At 38.3% G+C, this 14,136-nt stretch overlaps 1 protein-coding gene across 2 annotated transcripts in view; it reads left to right on the top strand.

Annotated features, from left to right (window-relative positions):
* The window catches only part of PRDM11 (PR/SET domain 11), a 54,955-nt gene extending 42,761 nt beyond the window's left edge, over window positions 1–12,194 (top strand). The window contains exons 7-8 of one of the 2 annotated variants that reach the window (XM_070760563.1): window positions 8,028–8,672; window positions 9,375–12,194. In XM_070760563.1, the coding sequence (XP_070616664.1) occupies window positions 8,028–8,672; window positions 9,375–11,536 (2,807 nt within the window). In that variant the 3' untranslated portion in view covers window positions 11,537–12,194. The remainder of the gene's footprint in view (window positions 1–8,027; window positions 8,673–9,374) is intronic. The other variant, XM_070760572.1, reaches the window with a different exon arrangement.
* The last annotated feature ends 1,942 nt before the right edge of the window (window positions 12,195–14,136 follow it).

Genomic DNA, 14,136 nt, shown 5'->3' with positions numbered 1-14,136 from the left:
AAATCAGGTTGAAATAAACAGATAATACAGTTGAAATAGATCCATCAAATAAAATATGCAGTGGTACCTCTACTTATGAACTTAATTCGTTCCGTGACCAGGTTGTTAAGTAGAAACGTTTATAAGAAGCAGCTATTTTTCCCATAGGAATCAATAATGTGTGAGATTAGGGAAACCACAGGGAGGGTGGAGGTCCTGTTTTCTCCCAGGAGATTCCTAGAGAGGCCCCACGGAGGCTTCTCCCCACCTTTTCCGGCCCTGTTTCCTCCCAGGAGATTTCTAGAGAGTCCCCACGGAGGCTTCTACCTGCCTTTTTCCGGTTACAGTTTCGGAGGCTCAGGTTTGTAAGTGGAAAATGGTTCTTGAGAAGAGGCAAAAAAATCTTGAACATCCGGTTGTTATCTAGAAAAGTTCGTTAATAGAGGTGTTCTTAGGTAGAGGTACCACTGTATATTATAAGGGATATGGGGAAATTTTATCTAATATATACTGAAAAGGAAGCAGCATTGTCTTGAAGGAGATATTTAGGCTTGATTTTTGGGGTGGGGTTAGGGTGCATAGGGCAGATACAGTGGCTGTGGTACAGTTGTAATGTCCTTTTCAATTTGCATAACACCCTCATATTTCTGGCAAACACAATGGCTGTCATGATGCTTAGATCTGACAATGAACTGCAACTATTAATATTCACCAAATATACCTGACTAGCATTATATACCAAATACTGATGAGTGCTGGAGAATGAATGATTCCTCCATTGACAGAGAACAAAACATTCAGAACTAATTGGGAACTTTCCAAATATATTGAGACATTAAGTCTAAGATATCCTAATCTTGCATGCACGCACCATAAGGGGTTTTACATTCTTCTTAGTGTAAAGGTCCATTCATGAAAGTACTTTAAAAAGGAGCTTCACATAAACTTGATGGTTGAAAGAAAGGAAGAAGAGGATTCAAATGAAATTATTTCCCTTGTTATTTTTTTCAACACTATTATGGGCAATTTATTTATGTAATGTATATTGTCCTGAAACTTGAAGCAAAAATGGAAGAGGTACATCCTGGATGAAAAATAAACACTGCTTTTCATGTAGTATCCAACCAATTTTTCTACTAATTGGACCAGAAATGCTGATAATTGGGTCATAATTAGCTGGGGCTCAATGTGTGCAAGTAGACTATGTAAATACACACTTTCTTAGTTGCAGAACTGTAGAAATGATTATATTTATGAACAGATTATTGTTTTTGGTTATATTTTTTGAGTAGTCGCAATCTTGGTTAAAGTTAAAGGTAGTTCGCTTGCATTTCCAAGCATTTTGATTTTATATCTTGTATCAAATTGGAGTGAAAAATAACAGAGGTTATAAAAAATGACACATTTAAAAATTAGCATGCCACAGACTCCAGGTGCTCGGTACTCAAAGTTATAGCTATCCAAACTGTGTTTCCTTATTCCTGACCTGTGTGTGTGTGTGTAGCAGTATATGAGTACAATTCAGAAGACCATTGGGAACAATAATAGAAGCTCAAAATAGCAGTTGCTCATACTGTAGATCAGTGATTTTCAACCTTTTTTGAGCCATGTCACATTTTTTACATTTACAAAACCCTGGGGCACATTGAGGGGGGGTGCTAAAAAAAGTTTGGACTTTTGGTCTCTTGCTTTCTCTCTCTCTCTCTCGTTTTCTTTTTCTCTTGTTTTCTTTCTCTCTCTCTCTTGCTTTCTCTCTCTCTCTCTCTCTCTTTCTCTTTCATTCTTTCTCTCTTTCTTGTTTTCTTTCTCTCTCTGAGCTTCGCGGCACACCTGCCATGGCACACTAGTTGAAAAACACTGCTGTAGATAGATCAATCACCCAAGACTCAAGGTCTAGACAGACCAATCTGAGCACAGCCTGGATTGACTACAGGAAAACCCTACGACTCAGTGGCCCCCACATGGATCTTTGAATGCCTGCACTATACAAAGTGATCAGGACACTAAGGACCTTCCTCAAGAACTCAATGGGATATTGGAAAATAGCACTGGAAGTCAACTCAAGGCAACTCACACAAATGAGCAAAGGCTTTCACCTTCTTAGCCAGATATTCACAAAAACTAGATGTGGATACAAGTTGAAGAGTGGAACTACCACTAGCCATCTCTCTAAATGGATACATTCGGCTTTTATGCTAAGAATGAACTCATAGGTAAAGGACTTTACATTTGGACAAAAAGATGTCCTGGAGCTGTAATTAACAGCTAATCGGCATGTGGGAAATTCAGTGGAGGAAGAAGAACAAAGCAGACATTAAAACTTCAAACCCCAAGAAGATTTCTGTTTTTATAATTGGATTTTAATAAATTAATCAATCAAATAAAATAACTTGGGGAAAAGCTTCTTTTATGTGGATTTAAAGTATTTTAGACAGTTTTGACAAGCAGCTGGTTTGAAAGTATTGCAGATTTCAGAGAGCCATCTGCTGGTGGAAAGAGCGCGTTGCAACATTTGGTGGAAGACAGAAGAGAAAGTGCAGCTGTGAAATTTGACCTTGGCAACCAGAAAAGATAATTTGGAAACTCTGAGAACTTTCAAGGAGTGTTTGTTTCGCTACATTGCTTGGTCTCTATCTTTTATGACTGTGGAAGATAATAAATCTTTGGGTTGAAGTGGATTGGACTAATATTGGAATTGGACAATAGAAATTGGAAATAAAAAGAGATTACATGGACCTTAAATTTTTAATTACAGGATATAAAAACCTTAAAATTTTGTTACACTGGTAATATGGAACTTTGGATATATGAGGAGTTACTTGAGATGTTAAAAATATGTGTGAAATCTTAAAAGAAAAGAAAAATTTCATAAATTTTATTGGAAATAGGAAAATAGGAGGAAGATGGAAAAAAGAATATAAATAGGGAGCAAGAAATTAACTTTGAAGAAAAAAGTACTGAAAGTAAAAAACAGCTAGATAATTTCACTGGAATTTACAGTGGTATTAAAAAAGGAGACGGGAATCTCCCCCCAAAAAGAATCAATTAAAGGGTGAAAAAGGAAATAGTGGGAAGATATTAGGAGAAAGTTTGGGGAGAATTACTTGAATAATACATTTAAAAGTGAGAAAAAAGATCAGGAAGAAAACATATAATATATTTTTTAAAAAGAAAAAAAATTAAGGGAATGGGAGAAAATTAAGAAGTGGAATTTTTGAGAGGCCATGAGAAATTGGCTAAAGAGGGGAAGATTAATGGAAAAGAGGAAGGCAAATAAGGTTTATAGTAGTAGATTTAAGGAGATTGAAATTAATATTATTGATTGTGGATAGCCAACTAAGTTAAAGAGGATTTGGAGGGTTTTTTTTTTGCAAGATTTGAATATGATGATATACAGTATATTGTTTATAGTAAAACAAAACAGCAGATGGAATATAAAATGACAATTTAGTGTAATTTGGAAGCTAGACTACATTTAAATTAAGTGATGAAGTTGAAATGTTAAAAAGTGGGATGGGAAATTTGAGAAATATATTTCACAATGGAGAAGTAAGACAATTGATCTTATTGTAAAAAGATTAGGAACGCAGTGCATTTAGTAATTTTGTGTATGTATTAAGAAGAAAGTAAGTTAAGATTAAAAAAAGTATGGAAAGAGAGTATTATGGCTGAAATTAGAAATAGAGAAAGGATGTAAAATGAATTATGTATAGGAAAAGATTTATAAGAATTATTCAGTCAACACTTTGTTTATAAATTATGTATGCTTGCAGGGGGGAACGGGGACAAAAAGATTTGTGATGGAAATTGACTTGAGGGGGAAAAGTTCCACCAAAAGATATGTCAGCTCAGTGGGCAGAACAAAATCTATGCCATTAACAGGTATACCCTGCCAGCCTTAAGATATCCTGCTAATCAAAGCAGGACAGGGGAGCTGCTGATGTGAAGAACCAGAAGTTCTTCACAATGTATGAAGGTTTCTACTACAAATTCTAAGAGATTGTACACCAGCCAAAAAGAGGGCAGGTGGACTCTGGTGAGTGTCAAAACCACTGTCCTTCATGAAACCCAGAACATCACCCACGTTTCTTCAACACTCCGTGGCTTGCATTGGCTGCCGATCAGTTTCCGGTCACAATTCAAAGTGTTGGTCATGACCTTTAAAACCCTACATGGCATTGGACCAGAGTACCTCTGGAACCGCCTGCTACCGCATGAATCCCAGGGACCGATAAGGTCCCACAGAGTTGGCCTTCTCCGGGTCCTGTCGACTAAACAATGTCGTTTGGCGGGCCCCAGGGGAAGAGCCTTCTCTGTGGTGGTCCCGGCCCTCTGGAACCAGCTCCCCCCGGAGATTAGAACTGCCCCCACCCTCCCTGTCTTTCGTAAACTACTCAAGACTCACTTATACCGCCAGGCATGGGGGAGTTGAGACACCTTTCCCCCAGGCTTTTTTATACTTTGTTTTATGTTTGGTATGAATGTGCTGGTTGGTTTTTTAAATAATGATAGGGTTTTATATGTTTTTTAATATTAGATTTGTTCCACTGCTATATTGTTTTTATTACTGTTGTGAGCCTCCCCGAGTCTTCTGAGAGGGGCGGCATACAAATCTAATAAATAATAAATAATAATAATCCAGATGTGTATCAGTAAGATTGCACTCAAAGATGTGCTGAGAGACTGTCTGAAACAGCAGCAGACATGGATCAAACAGTGCCATAGCAAGACAAGACCCTGGACAGGATGTAACATTAAAATATCACTTAGGTAGCAGACATTGGGAAATCCTACCAGTGTCTGGAAATCAGTTGGATTAAAAGATATCTTTGAAGTTCATAGCAACACAAATAGGCGCCAAGCACCACATCCAAAGAAGCAGGTTACTACTGCAGTAGTACAGTACATTCATACTGTAGTATGAAGCTTCAATATGAAACTACTATGGTCATGTTTTCTGTGCTCTGATTACTGGTTAGCGCCTTCTACAGCCATTTTATCTTCGCTACTGTTTCGGAAATGTGAATGTGTGTGTGATCACTTTGTTCATGCGTGGCACTTCTGCGCCAGCGGTGGGTTGCTCAGAGTTTGACCTGGTTCTACGAAACAGTAATTTTCCTTTAAGGTGATTAGAACTGTCCTTATCTGCAATGAGACTTCCACAACTTCTCCCAGATCCAAGTAGTTATTCTCCCTGTGGCAGTCCAAGCTCCCAGGAGAGGCAAGGATCCAGCTCATATGGCAGCAGAGCATTTCTTAGAGAGCCTCCAATGCACTTCCTCAGAAGTCAGAAACTAAAAGAAATCCCAAAACACGGCAACATTATGCCTTAGTGAACACTCTAGGACTGGTTCTGTTCTGAATAGAATAACTCTGATAAACTTTATTGACAAAATTTTGTGCTAGTTTGTCACATTTCTGGGGGCTTTGAGAAAGCCAAGGGGTCATCTGGAATTAGTTGACAGAGAGAGGTTGCTCAAGATGATCCATGATTTTTTTGAGGGCATGTTGCTGATTCACCTATCACCGTGATGGCAAACCTATGGCACGTAGGTGGCGCACAGAGCCATATCTGCCGGCATGTGTGTGCTCACCAGCTGATATTTGGCTTGTGCGGAGGCTTTGGAAGGGGGATTTTGGCCTCCGAATGGCCTCTGGGATGGTTTTTGCCCTCCCCAAGCTCCAAGAAAGCCTCTGCAGCCTGTGGAGGGCATGAAATGGGCCTACTAGGCCCACCGGAAGTCAGGAAATGGGAGTGGGAGAGGGTTGCGCAGTGGGGGCAAGTGGGGGGCTTTGAATTATGTGTGTGGGCTCGCACACAATATGCAATAGCGTGTGTGCACCCTATTTGGCAGACGAGGAAGAAAAGGTTCGCCATCACTGACCTATCAGATTGTCAAGGAAATTCAAAGCATCTATTAGAAATCCAGATCCATGTGAATGGGTTCAGCCCTATGACGATCAAACAGCCATTAGTCACATCTGGACCAGGAAGGGATCTATCCATGTCAAAAAGCTGATGGTAATAGATTTTATACAAAAATCGCGTTATAGAGATTCTGAAGTAAATACAAGGACTAATTCATGTCAGTTCGTTGATTTCCTGAGAAAAACCCATGGTTGTATGGAGATCATGAACTCCCACCCTCTACCATATGAGGTATAAATCCCTCATTATTAGAGGGAGGGGGGAGGATTCAACTACCATCCTGACCCAGCCAGAAGCCAAGAAAGGCTCCCGATGGGTATCACTGATGCTTTTTTACTCCAATCCAAATCTGCTTCCTCCTTTCATCTGCCAGATCTCCTAACTAACCACCCACAATCCAAAGAGCTACTTCTAGAATCTTGGTGAATCTTTCTGCCTCAAGGCCCTTAAAACTTTCAAAATCTTCTAGACCAATCCTTCCCTCCTACATACCAAAACTGCATCCCAAATATTCACCTTTCAATTTCTCTACCTTCAAGTCCACACTCCATCCTTCACTCTGTTTGACATTATCTTGAAAACAGTAATCCATTAATAAGCTTTGCTATTTTGAAGAAATTCAGATGATTCTGGCAAACTAAGCTTATTAACATAATTTAGTCAACTTCCTTGATTTAATTAGTTTTTGTAGCCTCCGGCTACATGCCATCATCAGCACCATCATGGCTGCTAGAAATCTTAATATGTTCCCTAAGCCTAAAAGCAGGGCTTCCAAACCTATTTTTACATCCACTGCATTGGAAACATGCTATTTTTAAAAACTCTATGTTTGCCTGGTGAATATCGACAAGTGGAACAAAATGGCAGTGTATGTGAGATATTTTATCACATAAATTCTGCAAATTACATTATTGGACCAGGTATAATATTAAATTCACTTGTTTGTTATGGAGACAATAGTTTTTAATTCCAAATATTACTATCCTTGGTTCAGATGGAATAGATTTATTTTAAAAAATGTAAATTACTCTGTTAAACCTCAAATAAATATTTAGATAGAAAGGTGTCATTTAAAATATTTTCCAGTTAGTGTCGCACTCCGAAAAGTAAGGGGGATACAGTATTAACTGAAATCTTGCATATTGTATCTAAGATTTTTTTTAAAAAAAAAAACTGAATCAAAATAAGTCCTGTGCAAATTGATACATGCTTACAACAGATTGATGTTGGTTCGAAGTTCCAATGCAGCATCACAAAACCTGGAGTTGCAATACTTGCATAGCAATTTTCCTCTAGTGTCAACAAGTAGATAAAGCTATTGGAATTGCTGGGGACTATAATGCTAGGATTTGATGAGCCACATCTATACTAAAGCTGTTACATAAGCAAAGTGTGTTTCTTAAATGTAATATAACAACATTAAACAGCCCCTTGTTTGGAAAACAACTAAGTATTGATGCTTGGAATTCTATACAAGACAGAAGAAAGATAGAATCAAATCCACCATCTTCTGAATTTCCAGGTAAGGATATTTGGTTATTTTTTTCTAAATAACTGCTAATCTGCTAAAATCTCTGCTTTTGATAAATTTTGTTTAAATCTACACATTTAGCAATGTATTACAACAAGCTATAGATCTCATTCTTGGATATCACTGGCCTGGTTCTAATTAACTGTGTAGGTTACCGATATGGGAAATGAGATTGTAATTCCTGTATATTCTCATGTCTCGTGTCACTCTGTTATACAATGGAAAAGTCTATCAAGCTTACTTGTTTAACATGGAAACCTCATAGTATTGACATGATGCCTTTTACCAAGTCAAAGTTATCACTACATTTTCATTAAGCTGAAATGTACATATTTTATTTTAATTTCAATTACAGGTTAGCTACTTTACTACCTATTCTTTGAAGGGTATTGAAGCAAGCCTCTGAATATTGCCTAGATATTGTTTGATTTTCAATATTACACATCATTAGGGTGCCTAAGCATTTATTTCAGTAAATGTATTTATTGGTTATGTAACATATGAAAAGTTTGTCCTATTTGCTTTAGCTTTTGTGTCAGGAATGTTGTCGTGTTCCCATGAATAATCATCTCCTGATTTCTTTTTCAGGGAACAGAAGATTACTAAGAGAAAAGACAGAAAGAATTATAGAAGGCCAAGAAGATGTGATCTACCCTCTTGAGCTCACTACATCAAAACCAGGGAAGAGTTCTTACAAACATAGCTTTGAAGAAGGGATATCTCAACCTCAAACCAAGAAAAAGAAAATAGACCTCATCTTCAAAGATGTCCTAGAGGCTTCCCTGGAATCAACTAAGGTAGAAGATCATAAGTTCACCAAAAATTCTACCCCTTCCACTCGAAAATCCTTGAGATTCCAAATTCAAGATGTCTCAGAAACTTGTGGGACTAGTGTTCAAGACCGTTCTCCTAATCACAGTAGGCACAGAAATGAGGGTGAATGGAAGATCCCTCACAGTTCTCATTTCACCACGTCCAAAGAAATTGGATTGCTGGAAGAGGAAGGTGAAGAACCTCTGTCATTTAAAGTGAACAGCTCCACTGATCTGGTATCGACTCAGGATGATGCTCTCGAACTCCCAACCACTTCCTTGTGTCCCAACTGCATACGGCTGAAAAAAAAGATTCGGGAACTGCAGACTGAGCTAAATCTGCTAAGATCTGGCAAGTTAACTGAGCCATCTCTACTTCCTCCTCAGGTACCTGAGTATCAAGCATTTTCATATCCCACTGGTAAGTTACCCAAAGTAAAAATGCTCCTTAAACATTATCCTAGGAGACGTTACATTTCTGAGGTCTTATGGTTGGGTCTTAAGAAGCACAGACTTAATTCTTTGAGCAATTTGGGGTATTAGAATTATAATTTGTAATTATAATTTATCTTTCTTTTTTACTGTAATATGTTCATTTTCAATAAAAAAAACATTGCAGCAAATTGGTTTTCTATATTCTTCATACATTACAGGAGAAAGAACCATAGGCTTGTCATTTTGAATGCAGTTTAGGAAGTATGTTTGATTTCCTATGTGCTGTGTGAAATATACTGCTTCGTATGTATGTGAAACATATAAAACAAAGTTTACATTTTATGCAGAAACTTACTCTTAACTTTGTTGATTTGTGCTTGTTTTAGAAGAACTCTTTCATTTCCTTCCATGATATCTCAACAGTTTGTGTTATAATCTGATAGTAGCTAGAATACTGCTGAGGTTACTTTTTACAATTGCTTAGACTTAAGGAAATTAGGACTTTAAAAGATACTGGTTTCAAAACATGTATAATTCAACCTTACCCAAGTAACAAGTTCATTTTTGTTGAGAACAAGCAACATCTGTAAATATGAAGTGTTGTATGATTACTGTACCATTTTATGTTGTTTTCTGGAAATTTGTCTTAAATTGTCTGTAATTCTTTTTTTGTTTTTTTGTTTGGCAGCTTCAGAAAGTATCATGTCTGTTCCTACCATAATGGAAGATGACGATCAGGAAGTAGATTCAGCAGATGAATCGGTTTCAAATGACATAATAACAGCCACAGATGAGCCTTCCAAGATGTCTGCTGTCACCAGAAGGATCCGGCGCTTCAAGCAGGAATGGCTTAAAAAGTTCTGGTTTCTGCGGTACTCTCCTACATTGAATGAAATGTGGTGTCATGTTTGTCGGCAGTACACAGTGCAGTCTTCTCGAACTTCAGCCTTCATCATTGGCTCAAAGCAATTCAAGATCCACACTATAAAGCTTCATAGCCAGAGTAATCTCCACAAGAAGTGCCTGCAGCTCTACCGGCTCAGGATGCACCCAGAGAAGACAGAAGAGATGTGTCGAAATATGACTTTATTGTTTAATACAGCCTATCATTTAGCTACGGAAGGGCGGCCATATTGTGACTTTAGACCTCTTGCAGAACTACTGAGAAAGTGCGAACTCAAAGTGGTGGATCAGTATATGAACGAGGGAGACTGTCAAATCTTAATCCATCACATTGCTAGAGCTCTCAGAGAAGACCTCATTGAACGGGTGAGGCAATCTCCTTTCCTCAGCATCATTTTAGATGGGCAAAGTGAGGATTTACTTGCTGACACCGTTGCAGTTTATGTACAGTATGTCAGCAGCGACGGACCTCCTGCCACTGAATTCCTTTCTCTCCAAGAACTGGGATTTTCTACAACCGATAGTTATGTTCAAGCATTAGACCGGGCTTTTTCATCTCTGGGGATGAGGCTGCAAGATGAAAAGCCAAGTGTTGGTTTGGGGATAGATGGTGCTAACATTACTGCCAGTCTAAGAGCAAACATATACATGACAATCAGGAAAACTCTGCCTTGGTTGCTCTGCTTACCTCTAATGGTACACAAGCCACACTTGGAAATATTGGATGCAATTAGTGGGAAAGAACTGCCCTGCCTTGAGGAACTAGAGAGCAACCTGAAGCAGTTACTCAGCTTTTACCGTTACTCTCCCAGGCTGATGTGTGAGCTAAGAGTCACTGCTGCTACTCTCTGCGAAGAGACTGAGTTCTTGGGAGATATTCGAGCAATCAAATGGATCATTGGGGAACAAAATGTCCTCAATGCTCTCATCAAAGACTACCTGGAAGTAGTGGCCCATCTGAAAGATGTCAGTGGCCAAACACAAAGAGCAGATGCTTCTGCTATTGCCTTGGCTCTCTTGCAATTCCTTATGGACTATCAATCCATTAAGTTGATCTATTTTTTGCTTGATGTCATTGCGGTCCTTTCACGACTTGCCTTCATTTTTCAAGGTGAATACCTCCTTATATCCCAAGTAGATGATAAAATAGAGGAGGCCATCCAAGAGATTAGCAGACTGGCAGACTCTCCTGGGGAATATCTACAGGAATTCGAGGAGAACTTCCGTGAAAGCTTTAATGGTGTTGCTGTGAAGAACCTACGGGTGGCTGAAGCCAAATTCCAGTCAATTCGAGAAAAAATATGCCAGAAGACCCAAGTGATTCTGGCTCAAAGATTTGAACCTCGCAGTCGAACATTTGTGAAAGCGTGCCAGGTTTTTGATCTTGCCGCTTGGCCCAGAAACGCAGAAGAGCTTATGAGCTATGGCAGGGAAGACATGATGCAAATATTTGAACATCTGGAGGTAGTGCCATCTTTTTGCACAGAAATCAGCAGAGAAGGCATCGATACCAGAGGGAGTTTGCTCATGGAATGGCGAGAACTCAAGGTGGATTATTATACCAAAAATGGCTTTAAAGATTTAATCAGTCATATTTGTAAATACAGACAGAGGTTTCCTCTTTTAAATAAGATAATCCAGATCCTCAAAGTCCTTCCCACTTCCACAGCATGCTGCGAAAAGGGAAGAAATGCCCTCCAGAGGGTGCGCAAAAACAATCGTTCCAGACTTACTCTGGAACAACTCAGCGATCTTTTGACAATTGCTGTAAATGGACCACCTATTGCCAACTTTGAAGCCAAACGGGCACTAGACAGTTGGTTCGAGGAGAAATCTAGCAATAGTTATGCGCTGTCTGCAGAAATGTTAAGCAGGATGTCCACCCTGGATCAGAAACCTATGCTGCAAAGCATGGACCACGGATCAGAGTTTTATCCTGATATTTAGCAAGGAATGCCTCTTGTTTAGAGAACTGGTGATTTTTTTTAAATCGATACTCTAAGCTTTGGTATATTACACACACACACACACACACACACACAGATGCACATGTATGATGTAAGCTCACACTGAAAATGTAAGTGATCTGATGGAAGCTAAGAGGAATACAGCAACATTTACTATGTACTGACATCTTCAACTATGGCAGCTGCAATGTAGGTGGCAACCTTTTATTTTTCAGAAACACGTACTGGGGCCATAGTCTGCATTATCAACCTGACTCAATATATAAGCTAGACATGGCAGGCCAATGTCATCCTACGACTCTATGCTTTTATTTGTATGTCTGGTGTTTTGGGTTTGTTTTTTTTTTACCTCTGGTATTTTCCTTTTGTTAGTCAGCTATTGAGCCATTTTGCTTATCATCATTGGGATTTCTGAGCCCTGTGCACACACATCTTAGAATTTGTTTCCAGCTTCTCGAGATCATATAGGTTAGATTGGATCCCTCTGGTAATCTGGTTAATTTTTGTGCTATTAGCCACAATAATTTTTCTTAGCATGACACATCCGGTGTTAGGCAAATGTCCTGTGAAAACTCTACTAACAAGTTCATATATCTTCTTACAATATTGATAGCATGTTCCTGTGAAAATAGCATAATTCAGATTAGGGAAATGGGGGCGGGTGGGGGTGTTTTTGCATTTATATTTTTATATAGCGGGAATAAGGAAGTTAATTAAAACTCTTTACTGAAAACCCAGGCTGCTGTGGAAGCTAGATAGCCAATGAGTCAAATCCTTTAAGGGGATATAGACTCCAGGGCTTGAAAATACACATATGCTAATTTTATGTTATTTATACTTGGTCTTTATAATCGTAAATTGATTGTGTTTTTTGTTTGTTTGTCTGTTCGTTCATTCGTTTTTAATAAGTGAAAGAAATACCTGCTGTCTCTCTGTGGCAGGATATATCAATGCAAAATTCATGTTTATTGCTTAACAATTCTCAACGCCCTTTTCCTGGTTCACATATCCTTCTTTTACTAAAAATTTAAAGTTCCATTGTGTGGCTAAAAGAAAAAACAGAGTATTGTGCATATACTCGAAGAATGCATATCTAATAGCTATGTGGACTAAGAGATTTGTAGCTAAAAAAATACATGCATTCTGAAGAACTTTTTTTAGCTTAATAAATAAGGATTTTTTAGGATAAGCAAGCCTAAATAAACAGAGAGCCTCCACACCTATTTGTGCCATACCCTTCTGATATATCATAAAGCAGTGTTGGGACGTTTTGGCTGTATTACATGATCACAGGAGTAAAAATATAATTTTGGCTGCAGGATCTACTAGGGTAGCATGTTTCCAGAGGGACTAAACTCACGCCAGTTTTCTTTTTTTTTTCTTTTTAAATACAGTAAATGATGTCAGTTACACTGAACCTATCCATTTTCTTTCCCTCCATTTACTCCATCTTCTTCCAGTTAGTCTTGGTGCTAAATTTCTCTGGAACCATTGCTGCTAGTAGGTAGTTTTTCATTTATGTAATGATATATTGCATTATTTTTAAATAATATGTTTTCAGTGAATAATGTAGCATGTGGTTAAAACAGTCTCTCTCTCAGGACATATCTACACCGGCATCTTTTCCAGTATCATTTTTGTTGGTTCAATTTTAATTGTGTTTTGATACTCATTGTTCCAGTAATCATCCTGGCTTAGTTTTTATAAGTATGTTATCATTATTTGCAAGATTTCAAGCTTTTTTTTTAAAAAACAAACAAACCAATAATGTTGACAAAGGGTATAAAAGAAGAGGGCATCATACCTCCAAGCCACCTCCTAGGATTTGCAAATCAGCTGGAGTTTTCAGGAAAATTTATCCTGGCCAGTGGTATATTAACCATTAAGCAATCTAAGCACATGCTTAGGGCATCAGGCCCAAAGAGGGTACCACAAAGTTGAGGGTGGGGGGAAACTCCAATGAAGATTTGTAAAAACAAATTGATTAAACTTGGGAGGGGGGGCACCAAGATTTGTCAGTGCTTATCAGTGAGCCTTAATCCTCCACTGACCCAGGCAATCACTAGACAGAAAGGGAAAAAAATATCTGAGGTCTTTATAATAATGCACAAGGTCAGTACAAGAGGACTTTTTAAAAAATGAGATAAAGGAGGAGCCGGGATGGGAAGTAGAAATTGAAATAGAACAATCCTTTGTCTAATCTAATTGCAAAAAAAAAGTTGTCCCTTTGCTAAGGTGGTTACCAACCTTAGTCTGGGAGGAAGAAACAGCAAGTGCACAAGTAATTGAATCGATCACAGACAAGAAAAGGCATGGAGTTGAACAGATGGGTTTCTACTTTTAGTGACTTCCACTGCCGAAGGCTCATGCACTGCATTCTCATTCTATGCATAGCAGTGAAGCACACAAATCTGCCCTTGATCATTAGTAACTTTGCAGATGGCATTTTATATTGGACTTCAGCAGTTCCTTTTCTCCAATGTTATATATTGGGTGATAACAAATATGGAAATTGATGAAATTGATAACATGACAAAATATCAAAGCCATGGAGCTTTGACCATTTGATTGTATTTATAA

This window comes from Erythrolamprus reginae, chromosome 1 (assembly GCF_031021105.1).
Source record: "Erythrolamprus reginae isolate rEryReg1 chromosome 1, rEryReg1.hap1, whole genome shotgun sequence".
Taxonomy (NCBI): domain Eukaryota; kingdom Metazoa; phylum Chordata; class Lepidosauria; order Squamata; family Dipsadidae; genus Erythrolamprus; species Erythrolamprus reginae.
Note: the sequence above shows the minus strand (reverse complement) of the source record. Positions and strands in the feature narration are given on the sequence as shown.